Source organism: Nannospalax galili, unplaced genomic scaffold, assembly GCF_000622305.1.
Source record: "Nannospalax galili isolate Female #2095 unplaced genomic scaffold, S.galili_v1.0 scaffold18, whole genome shotgun sequence".
NCBI lineage: Eukaryota > Metazoa > Chordata > Mammalia > Rodentia > Spalacidae > Nannospalax > Nannospalax galili.
In genome coordinates, this window is record NW_008346548.1 from 7,809,344 (window position 1) to 7,835,561 (window position 26,218).

Sequence of the window (26,218 nt, forward strand, 5' to 3'; positions counted from 1 at the left end):
CTAACTGACATAGTGCCTGGAAAGGTCAGAGCTGAGGTGCCTAGGGGCACAGAGTTAGGGTTATAATGAGCTCATGGAGGGTCTTGTGAATGAACTGCTTTAGTGGTGATCTTAGTTTGGAGTTGAAAGGGATCCAGGAAGCACTGTGAAAGTGGGGGAATGAGAAGGGAAGGGAGTGGATATGGAGTGTACTAGCAGTAAGGTGTGCCCATGTAAAGCTTAATCCTTTCAAGAGTTGCAGGGAACCAGGGCCAACATAAACCTTAGGGCACAGGGTCAGAGGGAAAGTCATTGCTCAGCACTTTTGCTGAGTTCTGACCTGGTCTTGGGCAGAGTAGCAGGTGTTGGTAGTTGAATCCAGTGATCTGTAGACAGTGAGGGGGTTAGCTTTGACTCCAGCGGTTAATTTTAAAGCTTATTTAAAGATAGCAGCTACTTTGCTAACAATGTTTAATTTTAAAATAAAGAATCTGCTGTATTAACATTAGGAAGGCATATCAACCTCCTTTATCTTCAAACATACCTACACCTTATTAATCTATTTTTTGAGACCATAAAATACAAACTGAGTGGTCATCCTAGCCATGCCCTCAGCTCCTCGTTCCATCACCTCTTACAAGTCCTTTCAGGTTCCTCCCTAAACATCATGCTCGCTGTCTAGCTGTCTACTTCTTCCTCCATTGCTGTGACTTTTGGGGGGTTTGTTGTTTTTCCTTCTTAGCGGCTTCCCATACCCACCTTTCTTTCAGTCCCTTGAACCTACAAGGGATTTTATTGGCATGCTTCTTCTCATCCACCCTACCTCCACCCCCAAACACCCACTGACTTCCTTCCTTCCTTCCTCTCCTTTAGGTCTGGCATCATGTCACTTCTTCATTGAAGACCTTTCTTTCTAAAGAAAGGCTGATGCCAGCCCATCTGTTGCTCTCATTTCGCTTGTGTTCTTCTTGGCATGCTTTACTGTTAGTAATTATTTTGTCTGTTTATTTTGTTTGCTTCCTTTACTAGAATACAATCTCTGTACAGGCCAGGACATTGTCTGTGTCCTTGATCCCTGTATCCCTAGTAAGCTTGCCAGATTTAATAAAGGGAAATACAGGATTTTAAGTTAATCTTGAAGATAAAATAAGCATGAATAAATTTTTAGTATAAGGATGTCCAGAATTGCATAGGATATACTTACCCCTAAAATTTATTTGTGGTTTATCAGAAATTTAAATTTAACTGGGCGTCTTGATTTTCTCTCTGGCAGTCTAGTGCCTGGGTCCTGACACACAGCTGACTCTCACGACATATTCTTGGAGGAAAACTTGGTAGCAACATATCAAAATTGCTGCCATAGCAACAAAGTGTGGAACTGTGATAATCCTATAAAACGGAAGCAGTGACAGCTATCACTTTCCATCATATTTCTGTTCTGGCTAGCAGATCTTCCCACTTTCAAAATCTTGGGTAGCCCAGAACTCTGGGAGGAATGCTGACCTTATAAGGGAGCTGTTGGGTTCAGCTTTCCATATAGTAATGCCTCATTTTTACTGTGGCTTCATCCTTGAGTGTTAATTTCCATTGGCCTTGTCTTCCCAGACTGGGAGTTCCCTAAGGAGAAGACTGCTTCTTTCTTTTTGTAAAACTTAAAAAAAATTTTTTATTTATTATTTTTATTTTATGTGTATGCGTGTATTGCCTGCATGTAGGTAAGTGCACCTGTGTTGTGCAATGCCCATGGAGGTCAGAAGAGGCTGTCAGATCCCCTGGGACTGGAGTTACAGACAGTTGTTAGCTGCCATGTGGGTGCTGGGATTCAAACCCGGGTCTTCTGCAAGAACAACCAGTGTTCTTAACCCTGAGCATCTCTCCAACCAATCCCTAGTTAGCTGCCATGTGGGTGCTGGGATTCGAATCCAGGTCTTCTGCAAGAACAGTGAGTGTTCTTAACCGCTGAGCCATCTCTCCAGCCCTTGCTTCTTTCTTTTCAATCAGTCACCTCCAGCACCTTGAACCACAGCTGGTGGTAGGAACTCATTATATAAATACCAAATGGATTGATCAATGAGTAAATAGAAAAGTGAACAACCGTCCAACCTTGAGTAGGCTGAAGGGTTTCCTAGGATACAGGATCTTTGTGGCAAAGATTCAGGCAACTCAGATCTGATAATACCCAGACAACTGCTCCCTTAGAGTAAATTAATTCTTTTTTTTTTCTGGTAGTTGAGGTTCTTGTCCAATACCATCATATTGGATGTCCATTTATTTTTGGCTGACAGCTGGTTGTTTGAAGCTCTGCAGACCCCTTTAACTCCCCATGCCCAGATTGACTTCTAAGAGTTTGACCTTGGGATTCAGCCTCAGCTCATGGTCCTAATGCTTGTCCTATCCTTCCTGGTCAATAGTGTCAGATAGATACTTCGACTTATGCTCTTAGAATGAAGACTTCAGGACAAGTCCATAGGAAAGGCCCCAGCTTTACTCAAATTTCATGAGTTTATTTGGCCCACCAGCCAATCCTAACCAGCAAGACTTGAAAATGATCATTTGCCACTTCCACAGACTACATATTTATTGAGTAATTAAGTTGATAGCCACAGAAATTTCCAAATACATTTCCACAAATATTCTGAGTTACTTGACTATGAAAAGTGATTTTTAACCCCCACCTCCATACCACCAAAGGGCATGAGATTCTCAAGGAAACTATATAAATCCATTCTTATTGCAGTAGCAAGGTTCTGATCTCAATTAGGTCCTGTAGGGTTCCTGGACTTGGGGGTGAAGTGGCTCCTGAGAGGTTCCCAGCACTTGTAGTAGTTTTCATCCAAAAAACTACAGGTCTTGAGTCCCCACTTGGTAACTGCCAAACTTAGGGAAGATTCAAACATAAATGCCTATAGGAAATAAAATGAAGGTAAGGTGAAAATCAATCAGATGGTAAGAGATGGCACAAGCAGACAAAACGTTCTGGCATGATGAGGAGAGGAAACCTACGCCCTGTGGATCCTCTCCAAGAACAGTCAGGGCTCTTAACTGCTGAACCATCTCTCCAGCCCCTTGGTTATAGATCTGGTCTTATGCCTATAAGCTAGTGAGACTGCATGTAAGAACTACTCATGACCTGAGTTTCACTTTGTGGGACTCACATTGCTTTCAAGAAACTCTGAAGGTAAATTTGCTCTGAGGGCAAAGGTGGGAAAATCCTGGGATATTCTTTTCAGGGACTATCATTTACTGTGGTGATGTCCTTGTGAGGGAGGGAGGGCATACTCTCATTTAGCAAAGAAGAAAACTAAGTTCAGAACTGGGAAATGGCTTGTCTAAGGCAGTAAGTCATGATAGAACTGAGATTTTAGCCTTCTTTCTCAAGAATATGACCAAGAGTTGAGAAAAAGAAAAGGAAGCGTAGAGAGGAAATGGTCCTCAAAGTGTCTAAACAACTGGATACCCCATTATGTTCTAGAGGTTTCTGACCACAACAGAAAGAATATTCTGTATATCCTAGACATTTCAGCTTTTATCATCTGCTGATTTTTTCTGCTCATAGTAGCTTTTATAAAATAAGAACAAATAATCTAAATCTTACAATTCTTACTGCTTTTATTAGGAAATTAAAAACACTATAGACAGGCCAAAGAAAAAGCATATAATTCTTCTGTGACACCGTTCAGAGCACTGACACTGATATATAGAGTCTCGTGTTAATTTCCTTTTGCTTGTATCAGTGGAGGTGAATATCTTTGCCTGACATCCATGACAGACTTTGTGTGAGGATTGGATGAGACGGCAGGGACGTGTTATGTAAGGTATAAAGCACTAATTACACATAAGAGTAATTATGACCATTATTATTGTTGTCTTCTGTTGGCTGCTTCTTAGAAACTTCACTGGTTGAGCTGTGAAGCCAGGATTGTATGTAGTTAATTGCTTCACATTGGAATAAGGATAAAGCAGATTGACCTTTGTCTAAGTTATATAATGAGATACGATGAAGGGGACATAAAGTTAGGTCTAGATAAAGTATTGGGTCCTCACCTACCAGATGTTCTAGGCTCCCAGGTATCCAGATAGTCTCCTGTCATCCTAGGCCTTTTACCAGGCGAGCTCTTTCTCACTTATAATCCAAGTCTTAGCCATTACTCAAATTCTCACTCCTTCTGAAAACAGTTCTGTCCTATGCTTCACTGTGTGGGACACTGCTTCCCGGCAGCATGACTTTCAAAAGCCCATTTGGAGGTCCAAAGGTAATTAAGGAACAACCACAGGGAAGCTCATGTACTTTCAAGAGCTGTTGGAAGCAATACCTTAACTAAGATCGTCAAACTGTGTCTCACAGAGATGTGTGGGGCCTAGAGATAGTCCCGAAAGGCCTTTGAAAAAGGAAATAGAGTTGAGGCCAGATGATAGGAAGGACTTTGTATCCCTTCCTCCACCAGAGCAGCTCTGGCTTTGGGGTTGAGACTAAAAAGCAAACCACATTGGACAGATGGACTGCTGACACTCTCCTTTAGGTAGTGTACACACTGGGCATAGAGTCAAGCAGGTCTTTGTTGCAGGCTTTAAACTATGTAGCCTTGAAGGCATTTGTTTAAAACTGTAAAGCAAATTTGCATATGGTTTAGCATAAAATTATTTCTTGGGGTCCATTAAGTCTACCTCCAAGAAAGCAAAATAAAATCAAATCAAGTACCACAGCCAACTGCAATTGTGTTCAGCTTCAATGTTTACAGCCTGACACAGGAGGAATACAAAACAGGTTTTAAATCCCATCCGTTTCATCCCATGCCAAAGCAGAACAAAGAAAATGAGAAGACAGTGGAGAATTGCTGCTTACAAGCCCTGACGACAGTGAGGCAAAGGCTTCCTGACCTTCCTTGGCTCTTTAGAAACTGGTTGAAGGTGACATCCTGCCTCCTCTGCTATTTCAGTCCTCCAGGAACAATACCCAAAACAGAATACTCTGAGACAGAGCACACACCCAAGGCTGCATTAGGACACAAGAAGGCTCTTCACTTAGTAATATTCCCTTGCATTTGAACTTATTGAACACTCCATGAGGTCGAGTCACAGATATCTTCTGGGATGGATAGCACACCCATTCTACAGATGGGAAAAATGAAGTATAGAAATGTTACATAGGAATTAAGAGCTCGGATTTGAACCTGGTCTGACTTCAAGTTCAGAGTTCTTCCTACCACATTAGAAGCCCAGTATATGTAGAAGGGAGTATGTATTCATCTATACATACACATACAGGCACAAACTCTCCTCACTCCACCTCTGTGACTTCAGAAAGATAAAAAGCAGCTACTTTTTTCTCCACATATTTGGGGAGCCCAGAGGCCCCTGGAGTATGAGTTTGCTTACCATGGTGCCATCAGCAATCCTTTCAGGTACCAGCTTGGCCATGCTGGCCTTCTCAAAACAGTCTGCATCAGGTCCATGAGGGGTCATGGCACTGTGAAGGCTGCCTCCCCCTGGCATGAATCCATCTTGCTTTGCCTCATAGTGACCTTTGATGAGTCCCATGAATTCACTCATGCAGTTCCCTGGGAAGGTTGAAGCAGTATTATTTTATTATTGAAGGCAAGACCAGTAAGACATCAAGGCCTCTCAAGTATTATTTCCTCAGAATGCCAAGAGGTTAGGAGGGTCTGATACAACTTATAAGATCAATATACAGCATAGGCTGACAGCAAAACAAGCAAAGAATATTCACCAATGTAGAGCTCTTGGTAGGCAAAGCTCTACTCCATGATCATGTGGATTATAAGATCTCAGTTCTGCTATCTGAATGAAACTAGGCTGGATCCAGGGAAAACCAGGACTCGGGAAAGGTAATAATAAGAATGAAAATCATAATAAAGAGTGGATATATTTTATCCTCTACATTTTCAGGTCTCCTGCCAAATCCCAAATTCATCAATTACATAGTAGCATATGGTGTTGCCACATTTCTGGCTCCTGATAGGGTTCAGATCCAGGTGACCCAAGACCCAGAAACCATAAGGCCCCTAAGAGGAACTGAGTCAACCAACTCCCAGCTACTTGCAAGCTAACAAAGCAGCTTTGGGTATTAATGACCAAATGTATTGTGATCAACAGAGCATGCTCCACAGGCTGACAAACAGGGTTCCCAAGCCTTTAGCTGCAATAAGTTCCTGGAACCCTGTAATTGTAGAAAACATGTTTTACAGTAGATGTTTCCTCAATAAGTTTCGCCAGGTACAGACCCCACACCCTCTCTGAGCAAGCAGCCCCCCAAACAGCCCCAAACAGCAGAAAAATATTCTTTTTCCACATTCCCTTTATAAGCTACCCCCTTGGAGCCATTAGGCTGCTGGTTCTTCCTCACACCAGAGTTGAGGACCAGCCCCGCCAAACCACTAAACTCTCGCTTTGCCAGAGTCCTCTTTGTTTCTGTTTCTTGGGGATCCTGACCCCTGCCACGTTTTTATCTAACAGTTCCAAATCTAGAAAGTGAAGTTGTGTGTGTGTGTGCGCGCACGTGTGTGTGTGTGTGTGTGTATGTGCATATGGAAGGTGATGTTACAGAAGAAACTCTAGACTTATAGTTCATTATCAAATAATAACCCGATGACAGATCCTTGGTCTCTATAAATACAGTACATGCACGGTATTTATCATAACACCTGACCAGGATGTACTTTTATTCTGTTCTTCCAGACTCTGTCTGAAAATTGGAAATTATCCTTACTTCTACTCTGTACAGAAGGATCTTCTATATCATTCTTGAAAGATTACTTCCTGGGTTCTGCTTGCATGCCTTCTATGACTGGACACTCTCTATTGAAAAGTTCATGGTGTTAGGTAGTTATTTTCTGTATTAAAATGGAAACTTTTACATAATTAAATTCCCAGCTATAATTTCTAGAGTCACAAAAAATTTGACAAAATCACCATCTTTTGACTTTCTTGGTATTTTGTTTCTATTGAAATAAACTCTCTCAGCATAAGAGAAGGAATTAAAGAATTAGAACACTGGATAAATATAAATGCCTTTCCAACTTCATCTATCCATTCATCTGTCCATTTCCCACTTCACTCATTTGCCTACCCATCCACCTATCCATTCATTTTCAGAATATACAGTTGGACACTATTCTAATGACAGTGATATATAGGAGTAAGAAATAACCAACTTAAAGTGTCTCATAGTCTGTCCTGTGAGAATGTGGACAGTGTGGATCATGGACAGCAGAGAGACAGCCATGGAAACCCTTGAAAATCAAACTTGACATAGTCAAGGCCCTTCTTCCTTACAGGTGGAATATAAGCATGCACGGTAACACTTCTGTAATCAACTAAACAGCCACCCTTCCCCTCCCCAAACCAAAACACAGTTCCAGGCCCTACATGGCTCCAGTGACTCCATGGCAGCACTAAGGAGAAAGTGAGACCTAGTCACAGCTTTACATGTCTCTCCACGAAGCAGAAAAGAAACAAATGGAAACACGAAGACTGTATTTTCGGAACAGCTCCGCGCATAACTTCAATTTGCTGTCGCACTGCTCCCTGCAGCTCAGGGTCACCTTCACAGCTTAATTTAAAAAAGAGAGCAAGATGGAATTTGGCTTTCATCTGAATGTGAATTTAGTTAGCAATGAGTTTGGTGATGATATTTCAAAGGACAGAGGGAGTATAGACCCTGCCTTTCTGATTAAAGCTCAATCTTATTGACTAAGATACATTAAAATGACTTTGGCAATATTTCTACACAAATAATTCTCCAATTCCTCTTAAAGTCACATCAAAGTAGCAAAGATTTTGAGTATTGCTAAAGCAATATTTCTAATATCTCTGATAAAACTAATTTCTAATGGAGTTCTGTGTTCCCCCCCCTCCATTAAGCCAGGGCATCATATCTTTATGAGATGCATTTGGGGCTAGGTCATTAAAACACTATAGTAGGCATTGCACAAGGCCCTTTTGTCTAAGGCAGTCTGTAGTACTCACCAAGATTAAGGACTGGCTTGTGACCTAGAGCACAGCAGTACATCTAACTCCTCTGTTGTCTCTCTATCTAGGAGGGGAGACAAACCCTCTACTACTGCTCAGCAGAAAGTCTGTAGATCTGTGTCAGAAGCCTCTGGGTTGCTAGTTCAAAGAGCAGACTCTTAGGTTCTGCTTTAAAGTCAATGAATTAAAGTCAGGGATGAGGGATACTCAAGAATAAACTTGAAAAAGAAAATGCAGTCTTGATGATGACACCTGAAAGGGCATGTTGGCTGTCAACTCATCATGAAGTGGCCTTCTTTCATCCTGAAGGCCTTACTCTCCCACCTCACAAATGCTTGAATTGCCCATTCAGTGCAGCTGTGCACCCCTGAGCTCCGGTACCTGGGAGCTATTATGGAGAGGAATCTCATATAAATAGAAGGCTCTGCAATTCACATAGAAAAGAATTTGTTTTCTAGAATGTTCCAGCTGAAATGCATTTTAGAGTCTTCAGAACTCTATGTTCAAAAAAATATAATCTCCTGGAAGCAGAATTGTATGTTGACCTTTAAGTTTAATTTTCATCTAGCTATTGCACAATTAAAAATGTCAACCTCATTAAATATAGTCATACTGTACCTTCTTCATTCTTGGTGATGTATTATCTTACTGAATAAATATTTCTGCATGTGTATTATTTATAGGCCATGGCACTAGCCACAACAATTAGCAGTCACATATGTCTGCTCTGGCACCAGACAATCTGCAATTAAATCCTGACCCTACCACTTAACTAGCTATGAGACCTTGAGAATTACTTATTCCCTCTGTGTCAGCCTCATCTTCTGGAAAACAGAAAAGGGGATAACTGATATTATCTCTTCTTGCAGCTGTTCTAAGATATGATACTTTTAAGTAACTTATAATAGGGCCTTAGAAACTAGTCAATAATCATTAGCCACTAGACACAATGAAGAAAAATTGGATTTGTTAAGTCCTAGTCCAGGCAGTAAATACTCTCAAGAACCACCTTCTGTGTTATGCCAGTGGTTTGGGGAGAAGAGGCATCAATGGTCATACCTAGCAGTGAACTGTACAAACTGTACCAGTTGTACATCAACCTGCCAGTAAGATGTGCCTACATTTTCAATAGTGGCATGACTGTTATGAGGGTAACCAACCACTCTGGACTTGCCAGAAAAGAACCCATGCGTAATAGTTATCTAAGTAGCCATTGTGTCATACTGCTTTCTAAACAGCTCTACTTATATTCTTAAAGAAAGGTTACTCTAGACCCTCATCAGAGAAGCTTCTATTTGCTGTGAACAATGGTGAATGCAGAGTCCCATGGCTGCCCAAGATGCTAAAAGTAAGTGACAAATGAGGGCTGAGTCACACAATCATTTATATGACTCCCTTTAAGGCTCAGGGAATGTTGCAGAGAAAGGGATAGAAAGAAAGAACTGGAAGATAGGAAGGGCAGCAAAATCTCATCCTCTACACAACACAGTCAATGCAATTATGAAGTCACAGCAGGTGCAATTACTCGTACAAAGTCCACCCAAGACAGGCAGGCCTTCCCATCAGTCAGTCATGGATGGAGGAGGGGCACATGGGAACCTTCCCCTTACTGTTGAATTATAGGCTACTGATGGGGGATAGGCTGAAGGACAAGGAGAGAAAGAATACTGTGGGACAGAAGGAGCCAGTGTCTCCAGAGATTGTGTACCCACTGGTGTACCCATCAGAGTCCAATGAATAATTCCAATCCCAAGACCACACAGGTAACCTTGGCCAAATCCAGAGGGACACAAACAAAACGAGAAGACACTGTCCTAGTTTGCTTTCTGTTGCTGTGATAAAACTCTAACCAAAACCAACTTGGGGGAGGAAAGGGTTTATTTAATCTTACACTTCCAAATGACAGTCCACCATTGAGGGAAATCAGGGCAAGAACTCAAGGTGGAACCTGGATGTAGGAACTGAAGCAAAGACCATGGGGGAATGTTGCTTACTGGCTTGTACTCCCTAGTTAGTCATCTATTTGACTAATACAGCCTAGGCTCACCTACCAGAGGATGGTACCACCCACAGTGGGTTAGGATCCCCTCCATCAATCAACAATCAAAAAAAATGCCCCATGGACATACTATCAGGCTAATCTGATAGAGGAAATTCCTCAGTTGAATTTCCCTCTTTACAGGTATCTAGTATGTGTCAAGTTGACAAAAAAACTAATCAGCACAGACACGAATGAGAGAGAGACAGAGACAGAGACAGAGATTAGTGGGGAAGGGGGTGAGGATATACAAGAGAATGAGGGCGTGCTGGACAGCTTCCGTTTTCAACTTGACACACCTGGGAGGTGTCTGTGAGGCCATTTTTTTGATTGTTGAGTGATGTAGGAGGGCCAAGCCCACTGTGGGTGGTGCTACCCATGGGCAGGTGGTCCTGGGTTGTATAAAAAAGCAGACTGAGCATGGGCCAGAGGAGCAAGCCAGTAAGTAATGTTCCTCTGTGGTCTGTGCTTCAGCTCCTGCCTCCAGGTTCCTGCCCTGTTTGAGTTCCAGCCTTGGCTCCCCGACTGAAGGACTGGGATTGAGATGACACGTAAGCCAAATAAACCCTTTCCTCCAGGAGTTGGTTTTGGTTATTGTTTCATCACAGCAATAGAAAGCAAACTAGGACAAAGAGAGATCAGAGAGGGTGGAGGTGAGAGTAATCAGAATACATTGTATATATGTATGAAATTGCCAAAGAACAAATTTAATTAATAAAAAATCCTAATTTCCACAGTAGTCTATCTCATAGTGTAGATTGTGATCTGCTTTGTTTTGCCAAAATAATTAGAAAAGGCACATTTTACTGGCTCCTGAACAAGACTTAGTTTCCTCAAACAACAAATTAACATCACTGCCATTCCCCACTCTTAAAAGATCTGCCAGGTGGAGCTGCACACCTTTAATCCCAGCACTTGGGAGATAGAGGCAGGTGCATCTCTGGGAGATAGAGGTCAGTTTAGTCTATGAGTTCCAAGCCCGCTGGGGCTACAGAGAAATTCAAAAAGAAAAATAAAAAACAACAAACGGGCTGGAGAGATGGCTCAGCAGTTAAGAACACTGGTTGTTCTTGCGGAAGACCAGGTTCGAATCCCAGCACCCACATGGCAGCTAACAACTGTCCGTAACACAAGTTCCAGGGAATCCGACGGCCTCTTCTGTCCTCCTAGGGCATTGCACGACATGGGTGCACTTACCTACATGCAGGCAATACACTCATACACATAAAATAAAAATAATAAATAAAATATTAAAAACAACAACAACAACAAAACAAAGATCTGAAATGTAAAGAAACTTCTTGCTTCACACTTCACCAACATTCTGTCTCTCTTCAGTCCCAGAGAAACAGGAGCTAGGTTGAGTTGATGAATCCCTGTCCTTCCTGCAGACACTGTGCAGTCAGAAGCTTTTAAAGCTCAGGAAACAGCAGCAGGCTCAGCAGGCCAGATTCTAAACACCAGGCATGGCAGGGGGTCCAACAACAACCAGGCCATTGTCCCCAGTGCCTCACTACTTTGCTGTCTCCAGTTTCCAAGTGTGTGCTGGTAAAAGAGACTTACTGTGGTAATAAGGAGGCCTGAAAGTTTTATCTGCAACCCCCCACCGAGGTGGGAAAATGACAAAGTCTGCGATGGCCACTCCTGGGCGGACAGACTTGGCAGTCAGCACTGTGAAAATGGATGGATCCTGTGAATACACAAGGAGAAACTGAATGTAAGATGCCAAGGGAGGTGACTGCACAATGACACATATGTCACCTGCACATGAAGGTGTTTTTCAAGTGACAGTTTCTGATTAAATGACATAGGCCAGGTTTAGAAATCTGGGCTCTGGTTGAGGTCTAGTAATCACTCATGTGACTGTCCTCTTGCTGTGATTGAAGCAAAATGAATTCACACCAACTAAGAGGATTCTGAGCTGCCTTTTCACCCTGCTGAGTCTATATTAAAGGTGCCCTATTACTCTACAGCTCTGAGAGCAAGAGTGTCTGACTTTTAACCTTGGGATGGGTGGCAGGGAGCTCGGGGCAGGAGGAATGCTCAGAGTAAGGAAAGAAACAAACAAACGAAACATCAAAGTTGTAGTGTAGAGGCAGAAATGCTTTTTTGAGGGCCATCAGAGATTCCAGATGGAATCCATGGGCAGGAAAACCCAAATTACTTCTGACTCTTGATTGGCTGTACAACTCTCAAATCTACAACACTCCATGGTGGACTATAATGGCAGTGTAGAGGGAGATAGGATGAAGGATAAGACTATACTTTTAAAAGAACTGTAGATTCCTAGGTGGAAAACTGAGATTCAGTTTAATTGCTATCCAATGTTTACTTTCAGATGCTGTGTTAATATGGAAATTTGAATCTGATTGGAACTCTATTCTCTGCCCCTTTAACCTAAATTGGGGAAAGAAGAAAGTGGCTATTTCTTTTTAAAATGACTTTTGTTGAATTTGTTTGCTGAAAGTTCCACACATGAACATGTTTTCTGATTACTGTACACTCCCCCATACCTGCTCTCATCCCCTCTGACAGGATCATAGAAAGCTCCAGAAAAGAGCCGAGTCTTTAAGAGTGAAGGGAAGATAGGAAATTAAGGAAGGAAAGGAGGAAGGAAAGAAGAAAGGAAAGGAGGAAGAGAGGGAGGGATTTTATTCGGGAAAATAGAAAAGATGTCAAGGTACATAGAGATTTTGTAAAGAGGAGAAAAGGTTAAAACCCAGTGTGTAGTGAAGAAAGAAAGAGGGGCAAGATGTGGAACTGGAAAATGAGTCCGTGGGGCCAGATGGCAAAGCGCATCAAAGGCCACGCTTCAGAGCTCAGACTTAATCCTAAACCCTGGGGAGCCTGCAAAGGTTTCCTAATGCAGTGGTGGGATATCAGATTTGACTTTTGGGGAAATAACTATAGCAGCAGTACAGAGAAGGTTGAACCTATGTAAATTCAAATTAAAAAAAAAAAAAAACACCTCAATCGTAATTACTAATAGAGTTAACATTTCTTCATTTATCATGGGAAATGGTCTGGAACTATTAAAGGACAGAAAAGGTAGAGAGCCACAAATAAAAGTTTGTCAGTGTCTCAGGGTGAGTCTTCCTGTTGTTTTTTGGCTTTGCATCTTGATTTTCTCTTTCCCCTTTGGTTTTGTTAAGATTTGCTATTGTTCAGAAAGGTAGTTTTGTCTCCCCAGAGATAAGCTGAATTGACTCAGAGTAATCCTATCTCTGATTCTCTGGCTTCTGCCCTAATTATCCCTCAGTTTATGGGTTAAGTTAATCTATTATGAAGTAGACTGCAAAATGAACTTTCCCTCAGGATCTCAGAAGTAGCACTTTATCAAGCATGTGGGGCCTTAGGGGCCTGTACTGTAGACCAGGGACCTATTTGAGGTCCTCTAATTGACTGAAAAATATGACCAAGTTCAAACATTAGGCCTTTTTTTTTTTTGGTTTAGGTTCGAGCATTCAGCCTTATGAGTAACTTTAGAAGAAGACTGTCTTCTTCCTCACTGCCAACCACAGGTAGGAGCAGAAGCACCCAGGTTGGCAGAAAGAGCAAGTAGAGTAGATTTCTGGGTTTGCAAGATGGTCAAACTTTCTCCAGATCCATATGCTTTATTTCCTCTTGACTACATTATTATGTAGTCAAGAGTTTCCTTTTCCCATCTATGAGTTGTGATTACTCTGTTGAGAACTAAATGGTATTCATGGGTGAATGTTGACTGCTTCTTGGGTTTCTTATTAGCCATGTAACTTACTCTTTCATCAAAGGACAAATGATTGTGCCAGGCCTTCCAAGGATGATGCTGGAAACATTAGCTCTTTGAATACCACAGATATACTTTGGCGCCTCCCACCCACGGGCTACCCCATCCCCAGGCTCCCTGCATGGTCCAGACTTACTGCATGGTCAAAGGCCACAGCATTGATGGCCATAAAGTTCTCTAGGTTGTACTTGTAGGGTGTATAGTTTCCATGCCAGGCCACAACATTAAATGGAGAGACTTCCTAATCACAAAACCAGAGAAACACAATCTTAGCATGTAATACTTTTGTAACTGCGGTCTTACAATATGTACTGACATAATTGTCTCTTTTTATTTAATATTGTTCTAATTTAGCTATATCATCATTTTGGATAGAAAAACAGGACTCTTAACCATCCTGAGGTTCCTTTACACACCCTCTCCCAGGCCCTCACTTAGCCACTAACTCTGTTTTTCCTGTTCATAAGCTGCAGCTGCCTTCTCATCAGATGTGCAACAGAAGCACAGCACATTCACTGAGCAGGGCCTTTAAATTTTAACATAACTGTGGGAATCTGTAGACACCAGCAATTCTCAACCAATCTGGGCTGCCCTCTGTTTCCTGGTGCAGCAGGTACTTGCTGTGACAATTCTCCAGTGTTTTGTAGGCTAGAGGAACTTCCCATAGACACAGTGCCAGGGCTGTTGAGCACAGGGAAAGGAGAAGACTTCCTGAAGAGTCCCAGCCTGTGTTCAAGATTACAGAATGATTCTAATGCCCTTCCTGGTTTTGTCCTGGGGAGGGCATCACTGTTAGGCTATAGGAAGAAGGTCCCATTGATGTTGTGCATTTATTCAAGAAAGAGGATCCAATTTACAATATTCTAAAGACTTTAGGATGCGTAACTGGTCAAGGTTCTGAGAATAAGAAACTAAACACTCAGCTCTAAATAGGATATCTATATCAATTCTCTCTCTCACACACACCAAGGCTCAGAGACCATCTCCAAAGAGGAGGCAGAAATAATGTAAGAGCTGGAGGATGGGGAGGAGTGCTGTGGCATGCCATCTTTGGTACATGACATGACTCACCCTCATGAACTCTTAGCTGCTGTGGTTACCTACATAAGACGCAAACAAGATCAAGCCAGTCAAAATCCCACCATAGATGGGAGAGATGATCTCCAGGCCCTACCCCTTATTGGCCAGCTATTGGTAGTGGAGCCTTGCTGAGAGAGGAAGAAGCACTCTTTTTTGAGGATGTAGTCATTGGTATGATTCTCATGCTCCAGTGGATGGCCCACATCCATGAACATGTAGGCAGCACTGACTGGATTTAGTGGGATATATATATATATATGTATATATATATATACATATATATATATATATTTTTTTTTAAGAAGACATAAAGATGGGAGGCAGACATGCTGAGGAGGATATGGGAGGAGCTAGAGGAGGAAATGGGGGCAAATTAATCATATTTCATTATATATATATACACATATATATGAAATTCTCAAGATTAAAGGGAAAAAAGACTTTAGGGAACAGACTACTTACAAAGGTGTGATTTGAGCTAAGTGGAGTGATTAGAGGTGCTGAATAGCTGAGCCTTACAGCAGTGGGAAGCATTGGAATTCCTAGGCATGGGGAATAAGGGAGAAATCAGTGTTATAGGACTCTAGCAAGATCTAGAACCATGAAGAAGGGCATGCTTATAAATAATTAGTTCTCTGTAGGCACAAAGCTCTGATTTACAGTGTTTACCAATGTCTGGGGTATGAATATTCTCACCAGGATTTTTATCTTTTCCCCCAGTAAGTGTGATTTTAATTTGATTTTTTGTATGGTGGAAGACAATGTCGAGTGCTTTTTCTTATGCACTATGATCTGTTTCTGAGGTACCCGTGTGACACTGATGAAAACAAGGGTGGTGAAGAAGTGGGCATAGCAGCTCTTACAAGTTGCAATAAACGGCCCCAGCACACTGAAGCCACCCAACAAGAGCCAGATCATGCCAGAAGCGCTGTCTCAAAGAGGGAGAAAGCAATGAAAAATATCCCACTTATCTTTCCTCTTGCTCTCAATTTCCTGTGGGTTGAACTGAAAAAAACAGTACACTAGGGCTGGAGAGATGGCTCAGTGATTAAGAGCACTGGCTGCTCTTGCAGAGGACTTGGATTCAGTTCTCAACCCCCACATGGCAGCTAACAACCATCTGCAACTCCAGTTCCACAGGACCTGATGCCTTCTTCTGGTCTCCGTGGGCATTGTACACATGGGTACATTTACATGAATGCAAGCAAAACATTCATACATATGAAAGCAAACAAGCAAATAAAATATTTCTATAAAAAACCCAGCAGACTAAGGAGCCCAGATTATTTGATCCATAAAGGCCAGTTTCCCAGGGCATAGTCCATTGCAGAGGAAAATGAACCAGTGGTACTCAGACAGAGAATAACTATCACAACAGCCCAGTAGGAAGTGGAAACCTTTCTGGAGCAGCTGCTGGCTACTGCAATAGTGGTGGTTCAGTTGTATATAAAAATAATTTGGGTGGTCATGCTTAAAATGTATGTAGATTTCCTACTCTGAGGTTATCATTTTTGCCACGTTGAAGTATCAACTTAAGTATGAGTCTTTTAAACAAGCCTCTTTGAAGGCTCCTGATATAATGGTCTCTGAACCGTTTGTGAGAAATTCTGACACTGGGAATATAAGGAAGACAATGTGTTTTCTCCAGGGCTTAATTTTAAGTTCCAGACTGGTTTGTCTCTGCTGGTTGGCCTGACCTCTACATGCTATTCAAGGAAATTAACATGTGCTCAGCAAATATAGGCAGTAAGTCAAATAGACAAAATAAAGCAAGCAAATAATAGTAACAAGAGATATTTCAATTCCTCTTATTATATGATTAATTTATTAACTTATTCTAACATTATACACTCAGTATGTTAAACAATGATACATAATAATAGCTAGGCATGATAGGTGTCATTCTATCACTTGGGAGACAGAAACAAGAAGAACAGGAGTTCAAGGTCATTTTCAGCCACATAGGAAGTTCAAGACCAACCTGAACTACATGAGACCTTGTCACAAGAAACAAACAAAAATGCATAGTATTAGATTATAGATTATATATTAATTATTTTTTGCATGTGACAAGCTCACAGAAGGGATGAAATGTTTTGTTTAAAAATTATTTTTAGATTATTATCTGTGCCATTAAGTCCTGAATTTATTAGGCTTCTGGTAGACTTGAAGCCAAGCTAATTAACTGAATTATCTTTGTTTTGTGTCAACAATTAGTTGTATTTGAAACAGAGTGGTAACTGAGTCTTGATTGATCCTCCTGGTAACTCATTTTCTTTTACAAAACATGTTATGCTGCCTACATGTTATGTTTTCCATACCATTTATAGAGATATGTATATTCCAAAATTTCCACTGCTGGATGACCAGAAAGGGCGGAATCTTTGGAGTCATACAGATGGGGATTTTAATTCAGGTTCTGCCACTGGGACATTGGCAAATTAATTTTCACTATCCAACCTGTTTCCAAGACTATGATAAGGCAAGGAGTATCCAATTTGCAGTGCCTTAGTAATGCAATAAAGATGAAAGGACCCATGTAAAGTGCCTAATGCTGGCCTTGGCCATCAACAGGTTCTTCCCAACTCTTCAATCACTCTCCGGAGACTGACACTCCTACCTTACCTGTTTGGCAGCAAACAGATTGCCATGGTATTTATTAATCACAGTGTAACCGCCTGGTACTTGGCGATCTTCATACCAGGCAACAGGTATCAAAAAATCACGAGGATTGGCCAAGCCATTTGCTCCTAGAAAGAACACAGTAATCCACAACCCATTTAGATACTTCTGAATCACGTAGGGAAGATGCATACAAAGAGAATGGTCTTCTGCATTGACAGCGATATTGCTTTCATTGCTCAAATATTTGCTGAATTCCCAGCTGGAGATACAGCTCAGTGGTAGAGTACTTGCTTAGCATATGTGAGGACCTGGGTTCAATCCTCAGCACTATAGAATTTGTTGACTCTCAGTCAGGTAGCTTTGTTGGAAGACCCAAGGGACTTGGTTAGAAAAAAAAAATTTCAAAAATCTTTACCACCAGCACCATCTCCTAAAGTTATAGAGTGACTGTCATTAACATAATCATTTTACAGGCATCATCTCGTCACTAATTTTACTACAAGTGTAGGAGAGAGGAAGAGACTAGAAAAGAGGAAAAGGGAAGACATGACAAAATGACAAATCTCTGTCTTTCTTAGTCCTTGTTCTCATAGAAAGGCTGTGTGCCATAGGCCTCAGACAGAACTCAAAATCCAGGTCTATAAGGCTGCTATTCAGCCTGAAAAAAACTTGCCTGCCACTCAGAGAAAAAGGTCTCAGAATCTGTCTGCCTAGCCTTATTTAGGAGTGAGTGTTCCCGCCAGAGAAAGAAAATAAATCAAAAGCCAAAATATGGAAAAAGTGCAAGTGCAAAAACATAATTTAACTCTGAGAGGAGAGGCCTGGGAAGTGGGTTTTTTTTTTTTTTTAAATATCATTTCCAGCTCTCCGGGTTAAAAAAAAAAAAACAAACAAAAAAAAAAACCCAGCTGGTTAGTAAATTATATATATTTTCCAGAGGGTACACGTTCTGTGGAACCTGGAGGCTATGCTGCCTGCAGAGCCGCAGGAAGCCAGACCAAAGTGGGGAGAGTGGGTGGCAAGCAGGATGACAGCCAGCCCACCAAGGCTCCAGCTGCCTCTCTGCTGCCTCCCACCTTCCTCTGAATATTTGGATCCCCAGGGGAGTGACCAGAAGGCACATGCTGGCCTGTCCCTGTGGCTCTGAAAAGCTGTTGACAAGGAAGGAAAGAACTGGGAGGCGTGGCCAGAGATGAAACCAAGGGTAATTTCCTAGCTTGCTTTTCACTCAGAGGGAGGTTTGTGAACAACTGCTCCTAAGATCTTTGCTTACCTCTGAAACTCCTTCCTTGAGCTGTTGGAAGAATAGGGGCTGGGAGACCTTGTCTGGAAGTCTCAATGCACCTCACAGGGGCTGTTGTTTCTAGCTCCTTCATAACTCAGAGTAATCACTATTTACTGTGTGCAGATTTTGCGAAGTGTGTTTAGGAGGAATGTGATGCTCATAGGCTATATATGTCACACTGTCCATTCCTTCTTTCCAGAAGAATAAAGCCCAGGTCATTTTATAGCTATCTCCACTCTATTGTGAAAGCACACAGTTCACTGACGTAAGAAAACAATTATTCATAAAGTTCATTCTTATTTTCATACTTTTGCTTAAACTGTTCCCCTTCTTCCTTTCTTCTTTTCAATATTCTATCAAGGATTAATCAAATTTCAGGACTGGGATGTACCTTAGTTGATAAAGTGCTTGCCTAGCATTCATGAAACCCTGGGTTCAATCCTTTGTACCACATAAGCTGGGCATAGTGGTACACACCTATAATCCCTGCACTTAGGAGGTGGTGGCAGTAGGATCAGAAGTTCAAGGTCATTCTCAGCTACATAGAGAGTTGGAGGCCAGCCTGGTATACATGAGACCCTGTCTCAAAGAAAAATAATAATTAAAAAAAAGAATTTAATCAAATCTCAAATCTCATCTTTTGAGAAAGTATTCCCATGAACCCCAGCCTATAGTAACTCCCTATTTTTTTTTTTTTTTTTGTCTTTTTGAGACAGGGTCTCCCTGTAGTCCTAGCTGACCTGAACTCACTATGTAGACCAGGCTGGCCTTGAACTCACAGAGATCTGCCTGCATCTGCCTCCCGAGTGTTGGGACTAAAGGCGTGTGCCACCATGCCCGGGTCAGAGTCTCCTTGTAGCCCCAACTGTCCTGGAACTCACTATGTAGACCAAGCTCTCACAGAGATCTGCCTGCCTCTGCCTCCCAAGTGCGGGGATTAAAGGTGTGTGCCACCACGCCCGGCTAACCCAAACTTCTACAACTTCTGCTGTATATACTATATAATCAGACACCTATTAAATACTGCATTATCTTCAATGTTATTTTAGAGACATTTACAATAGGTTGGTTTGGGTCATTTTCTGTTATGCACGTATTTTATTGGGAGGCACTTGGCTGAGAAGTTGAAATTTGAGTGAGTGAGGGAGAGACGTAATGACCTGTTTCCTATATCTCAAGCAAGGCTTAGAGGCAGAGCAAGGGTTTACCAATGGGTCCCAGGTCAGGTAACTCAAAGTGAACACCGTAGACCTCCAGGATGTAGCCCCTGGTCTCCTCGAAGACATCAATGCTGAAGCGCATTCCTCTCTGTAGGAAAGAGACATAAGCGTGCCCTCTTAAATCACGCTTGTAGTTTAAAACAAAAGCAGGCACCAAGTCTGCTTACCCCACAGCCTTCTGTGTAATTCAAACTCCTCCTTGTTGCTCAGACATGACAGAGACATTTTAGAGTTAGAAATAGCAGCAGTTGAAACATCTGATTGCTCCCAAATTAGGTGGAGGCATCGGGGAGAGGGGGCTCATTACCAACCTGAATGACGCAGATCTCATTGGGCTGCAGGAGCATCTTGCCAAACTCTGTATAAATGAGAAGCTTCCCTTTCTGGGGAACTGACAAAAAAAGACAGGGCAGTGGTGGGTGAGCAACACTTTTCATGCAAGAACCATTTCATGAAAGCTTAAGGGATGCATTTGTTTTTCATTCCAAACGAAGAGAGTTTTATTGTGTCTCTAGGGGGTAAATGTATGCTCTGACAATTTTGGTCCACTACTATCTCCTACTATCTAGAAGAATTTGAAAATTCTTCAAAATGACTCCCTCCTCCCCTTTTTTCTGCCTTGTGAGGAACTCGTTATATGTATGCTTTGTGAACGGACCCCAAAGTGTCATAGAAATAGGATGGAAAACCACTCATTTCTGACAATTTCAGCAGGAGGGCAGCATTTGTATATTTAATGACTCCACTGAAATGTTCACTGACAGAATACTGATACCAAAAAACCCAAATGGAATGGGAAGACCAGAATCATCTCTGGCAGGCCTCACATTTTAGATGGCCTCATAAAATATGTATCTGAATTGTCTTTATCAGAGATGGGCTTTCCTCAGGTGTGTGTAAAGGTGAATAGTTTCTTAATAAGTTACTCACATGTTAGCAGCCCTCTTCTGTTTCTTTTTAGCTGCCTATAAACCTTCCATCATAAAGACCCAGAAGAGACAGGCACAGACAGAAAGGCCAGGAAATACAGTAAGCACTTGAGATATGCTAGGGATCTTTTCCAGACCAGCAGTGGTGTCTAGACCTTACTCTGTAGATGGTACATCATGAAATAAAACAGAGGAGAAATGCATGCAAATAATGTGCAGAAAACTGAAATTCAGCTTGGGGCAAGGGATCAGTTCATAGTGAAGGATCCGAAATCTTCGGAACTTACCAATCAGAAAATCCCCATCTGAATTATAAAGGCATCTGAAACATACAGAATTTTGGTGATTTTACATTCTAACACTATCTAGTCAAGTTAATTCATTCTATAAATTATTATTTAGTGCCTACCATGGACCAGGTGCCGGGTATAAAGTGGTGAGCAGAAGCTCCCTTGTGGAGCTTAGAGTCTGGCAGACTCAGCCAGGAAACACATAATTACAGAACTCTATCACTGCAAACCATAATGGTACTATGAAAGTCAGATTCAAAGGAATGAAAGAATGGGGACCTGCTCTGGTGTGGGAAGACAACAAAGGCAGGAGAAGAAGGTATTCTAGGCAAATAGAGACGCATGTTCAAATGCTCTGAGGCAAGACAGCTCATGGCATGTTGAGAGAAGTAAGGAAGGCAGGCCAGTGTATCTTGAGTGGAAAGAGGGGATGTGGTCTGATAGGAAGCTGGACCCAAAGAGAGGTCTTCACTGCTTGTCATGGGGCTGTGATCTTGGCCTTGATTCGCTGCTCAAGAAGTTGAATGGTTTGTACAAGTTTATCAAGTCAGCAAGATTGGTGTTTGGCTTTGAGCTTAACAATGTAGTTCTAGAGGTCCACGCAAAGCTGCTATGGTATTCTGCTTCCCCAAGAAAAGGCAAGAATATAATTTACTTCAAAATTAAAAAAAAATCAGAATACAGAGGCCAGTGGGTGGCTCATCACGTAAAGGTACCTGCCACTATGCCTGAGGACCTCAGTTTGAGCCCCAGGACCCACATGGTAGAAGGAGAGAACTGACTCACACAAGCTGCCCTCTGACTTCCCCATGTGAACCATGGCATGCAAATCCCACCTACGCCTCCCCCCACCAAAGCAGCTCAGTAACATTCCACTTACACAAAGTAACTAGCTATTAACTGAAGTTAAGTCTGTTAGCCTGCCTTCATGGCTGCCCATGCAGTGACTTTGGCTTAGAACAGCCCTAGGGAACCTTAGAAATTAATTACATTTTGGCCCAAATCTACCTACTTGAACTGCCCCTTCATGACAGGCCCCTCCTCTCCTTTCTCCTTATACAGTTGGGTTGTTCTTGTTTATGGGACATTCTTGTTTATTCGGAATAGAAATGCTTATTTGTTATCATTATCAATAAACATATGTCAGCATTTTCTCTGGGGAAAAAGCAGTTTAAAAAGAATAATATTTGTGCATATTCGACTTTATGAAGTCTTTACCCTCTGACCAACACACACTGGGGACTAGGTATACCGTGCCCTAGGTATTTACCTATTCTCCATGGAGGAGTTGCATAGGAAAATATGGATGGCAAGTCCATTGTTAGACCTGATGTCTCCAGCTCCACACAAGGTGTGCAGGCCCTGGGAGAGGAAGGAGAAGGTGAAAATGAGTAGTGCCCAAGAGACTCAGCCCTCCCTCTGGCACCTAGGGTCATGAAGCAAGATCCTAATAGAGTCTTCCCTTTGAGATGGGGGGGCGGTATTTGGGACCTAAGCTGCCTGAAATTGATTGATTTATTCTTGGTAGGTTGTGGCTCATCCTAGTTGATCTCCATGACCTTGTCTAGACAGTCTGAATGGCCACATCAGACAAACTTACAGGGCATGAAGTCATTACTTTTAATAAATTAAACACTGACATTTTATTATGTTTAGGATCAACCTGGAGAAGAGGTTCTGTTGGAGGTGATATCTGAAATATAGGAGGGTTTTGTGGGGAAGTTCCAAAGCCAAACTTCTGTTGCAAATTAGTTTCCCCCAATACCTCCCCACCCTGTGGACAGTCCTCTCTTATGAAGAAGGCCTGCCTAATCTTTCCAGAGCATGACAGAATTCCTTGCAGCTGACTGCAATTCCCTCTGTCATATAACCAGATGATCCATGGTACAAGAAGCCAGCCCTCAGCCCCTGCAGGAAGGGTGCCAAAATGGAAAAGGCTCTGTTCCTCAGAGATCTGTAGTTCACACAGGAAGGATGGTTCTTTTTATATTGTCACTTGATTTACAGGTTTGGGGTCTACTGAAGTGAGTCTTCACAGGGTTTGGGGCACTTTTTAAGGATAAAGGCTTCAAGGTGATTTAAACATTTGTCCTGTAGCTGGGCACTTGGATTGTCTAAAAGTAAGCCATGAGCCACACTGGCCTGCAAAGCCCTCCACTGTTCTCTTCAAGCCCTACCTCTGACAGCTCTCGGGCCCTTCACCCACACACACCTGGGTACAGGTGCAGGTGTCTCAGTACTCCCAGCACTTGAGCACTGTACTAATCAGAGTTGCCTCCCTGAATTGATGTCATTCCAGGCCAGGCATCCATTTCAGGAGGTCCATGTTCTTGATGGGAACATTTTTATATATATATATATTTTTTTACTAGTCTGAGTGGAATTTATCATTTTCTTCAGTTAATATGAATGCAGAGAGCAAACCACAGCAGGCTTAAAAGTACCCGAAACCTTGTCCATGATTGAAATTCTAGACATTTTTACATTGTCTATCACTGATATTTCAGAATACCATTTAGGCTCATACTATAGTTATTAGATTTTCCCATAGGTCTTATGATCTAGTCCATTAATTCGGAAGCATGTTTATAACCACAAAAGAAGCACAATTTCACTTAATATTTGTATCATTGTATTTCAACCTAATTGTCTTTGTAATTTGATGCAATTTATTTTACTCAGAAACACAGATGATATCAGGTGTGGTTGGTTGCTCATGGCTGTAAGCCCAGAACTTGGGAGACTAAAGCAAAATGTTGGCTATGAGTTCAAGGGCAACCTGGGCTGCACAGGGAGATCCTGTCTCAAAAATAAATACATAAACACAAAAATGAAAACACAGGGAGCTAGAGACATGGCTCAGTGGTTAAGAGCACATATTGCTCTTCCAGAGGATGTGAGTTCTGTTCCCAGTACCCATGTTGGGCAACTCACGACTTCCTGTAACTCTAGCTCCAAGAGATGTGATGCCCCCTTCTAGTGTCACAGGACCATCAAAGGGCTCCATGGATCAAAAAGGTTAAGAACACTTGCTCTAACCCAAAGAGGAGCTGTAGGGGGAAAAAATGTTCATTCTCATTTGCCTTTCTGTGAGGTGAAAAGCTCCTGGGTGCCCTTGTGTCAGGAGCCATATGGTACCCGTAAGTAAGACATCCCTCAGCCGCCCCCACGGTACACACAGGTGGCTTTGTCTCTGCTGCCTCCGGCTCAGGCTGCTTCTGCTTAGCATTCCTTCTGCAGATGGTTAGATCACTCACCGCAGGACAGAGAAGGGCAGTGGGAAGCTGTGGAGAATATTGACTTACACTCACAAAGTCCACTTTCTTCTGAGATGCTTTGGGAATCTCAAATGGTTTCCATCTCAGCTGGAAGAAAAATACCCATACAGAAAAATGGCTTCACAAGTGGAAACCATAGACTTTAAATAAGTAGATGCAATGACATGGAAAAAGGACAGCTGCTGCCTCTGTGAGGTTCTGGCCATTTGTGATTCTGTTATGTTTAATGGCTATCCATCATTTCTTTAAAGGGGTTCTGTTGATGTGTGTGTGTGTGTGTGTGTGTGTGTGTGTGTGTGTGTATGTTTGTGTATGTATATTCTGTAGGTGTATGTGCTGTATGTATATGTTGTATGTATATGTGTGTATGCTATAGGAGTATGTGTATATGTTTTTCTGTGTCTCTGTGTGTGGTTCTTTAGCTGTGTGTATATATGTATATGCTATCGCAGTGTGTATGTATATGTCTGTATGCTATGAGTATGTATCCAGTAGAGGTGTCTATATGTATATATATCATCAATTTCTATCGCACATTTATATATACATATTTTTTTGGTGTGTGTGTGTGTGTGTGTGTGTGTGTGTGTGTGTATGTTTGTGTATGTATATTCTGTAGGTGTATGTGCTGTATGTATATGTTGTATGTATATGTGTGTATGCTATAGGAGTATGTGTATATGTTTTTCTGTGTCTCTGTGTGTGGTTCTTTAGCTGTGTGTATATATGTATATGCTATCGCAGTGTGTATGTATATGTCTGTATGCTATGAGTATGTATCCAGTAGAGGTGTCTATATGTATATGTGTATATGTATGCTGTAGTATGTGTGTTCTGGAGGGGGTGTATGTATGTGTTTGTGTGTGTCTCTACATGTGTGCACGCTGTAGGAGTGTGTGTATGTGTGTGTGTGTGGTGTGTGCATGCTGTAGGGAGAGTGTGCTTACACCTGTATGACTATAAACTGCTTTGTTCCTTGGCAATTTCAGTTATAAAAATAAAGAGAGCCATTGCTCCCTCTCTCTCAAGTTATTTCTTTAACATTTTGCTCCAGCACATCAGTGAGTTTTGACTGATGCTGCTTTCATGCTATTTATAATCAGCTCCCTTTGCCGGCATGCCAGCCTCTCTGTGTGGGCTCCTGACACTGCAGGCGAAGGTTCTACTTCTACTTCCAGTCTTTGGAGTCTTGAATTATTTCTTTACAAGAGAGAAAAATGCACCCAGCTGAGATTGGATTTGGTAAATGCAGTGCCCATTTCAGTTTCTTCCCCAAACCCTGAGTTTGTCCCCAGGCTTCCTGATGGTTCCGTTTAAATCACAACAATCTTTAATTTAATAATGAACTGATCAAAGAAAGCAGGGAGAAAAATCAGCAGGTGCAGGTCCTGCTCAATATGTCAGTGCAGCACTTATTAATCAATGAGGCAGCAGGCCTGATGCAGCCTGGCTGATGGCTCATATTCCCAGCAGCCTCAAGGCACATCTTCTAGAGTGACCTGCACCCTAGGGCTAGCTCCACTGGCTGTGACCCTTGGTGAAGGCTGCCTGGGCAGGGCTCTGGCTGATGGCTCATATTCCCAGCAGCCTCAAGGCACATCTAGAGTGACCTGCACCCTAGGGCTAGCTCCACTGGCTGTGACCCTTGGTGAAGGCTGCCTGGGCAGGGCTTTCATCTGGGTCAGGCCTGTGCTTATCCTGGATTTCAGGAGGGCAGCCAGGTAGAAAAGTGAGCATCA

The 26,218-nt window shown here is 42.1% G+C and overlaps 1 protein-coding gene across 2 annotated transcripts in view; it reads right to left on the reverse strand.

The window, feature by feature from the left end:
- Positions 1 to 2,528: 2,528 nt before the first annotated feature.
- Positions 2,529 to 26,218, reverse strand: part of Hgd (homogentisate 1,2-dioxygenase) — a 54,474-nt gene continuing 30,784 nt past the window's right edge. The window contains exons 5-14 of one of the 2 annotated variants that reach the window (XM_008842909.3): positions 24,507 to 24,566; positions 22,472 to 22,563; positions 21,199 to 21,233; positions 20,294 to 20,373; positions 19,971 to 20,070; positions 17,478 to 17,602; positions 13,909 to 14,013; positions 11,570 to 11,696; positions 5,356 to 5,537; positions 2,529 to 2,882 (exon numbers count right to left, since the gene is read on the reverse strand). In XM_008842909.3, the coding sequence (XP_008841131.1) occupies positions 2,733 to 2,882; positions 5,356 to 5,537; positions 11,570 to 11,696; positions 13,909 to 14,013; positions 17,478 to 17,602; positions 19,971 to 20,070; positions 20,294 to 20,373; positions 21,199 to 21,233; positions 22,472 to 22,563; positions 24,507 to 24,566 (1,056 nt within the window). In that variant the 3' untranslated portion in view covers positions 2,529 to 2,732. The other variant, XM_029568182.1, reaches the window with a different exon arrangement.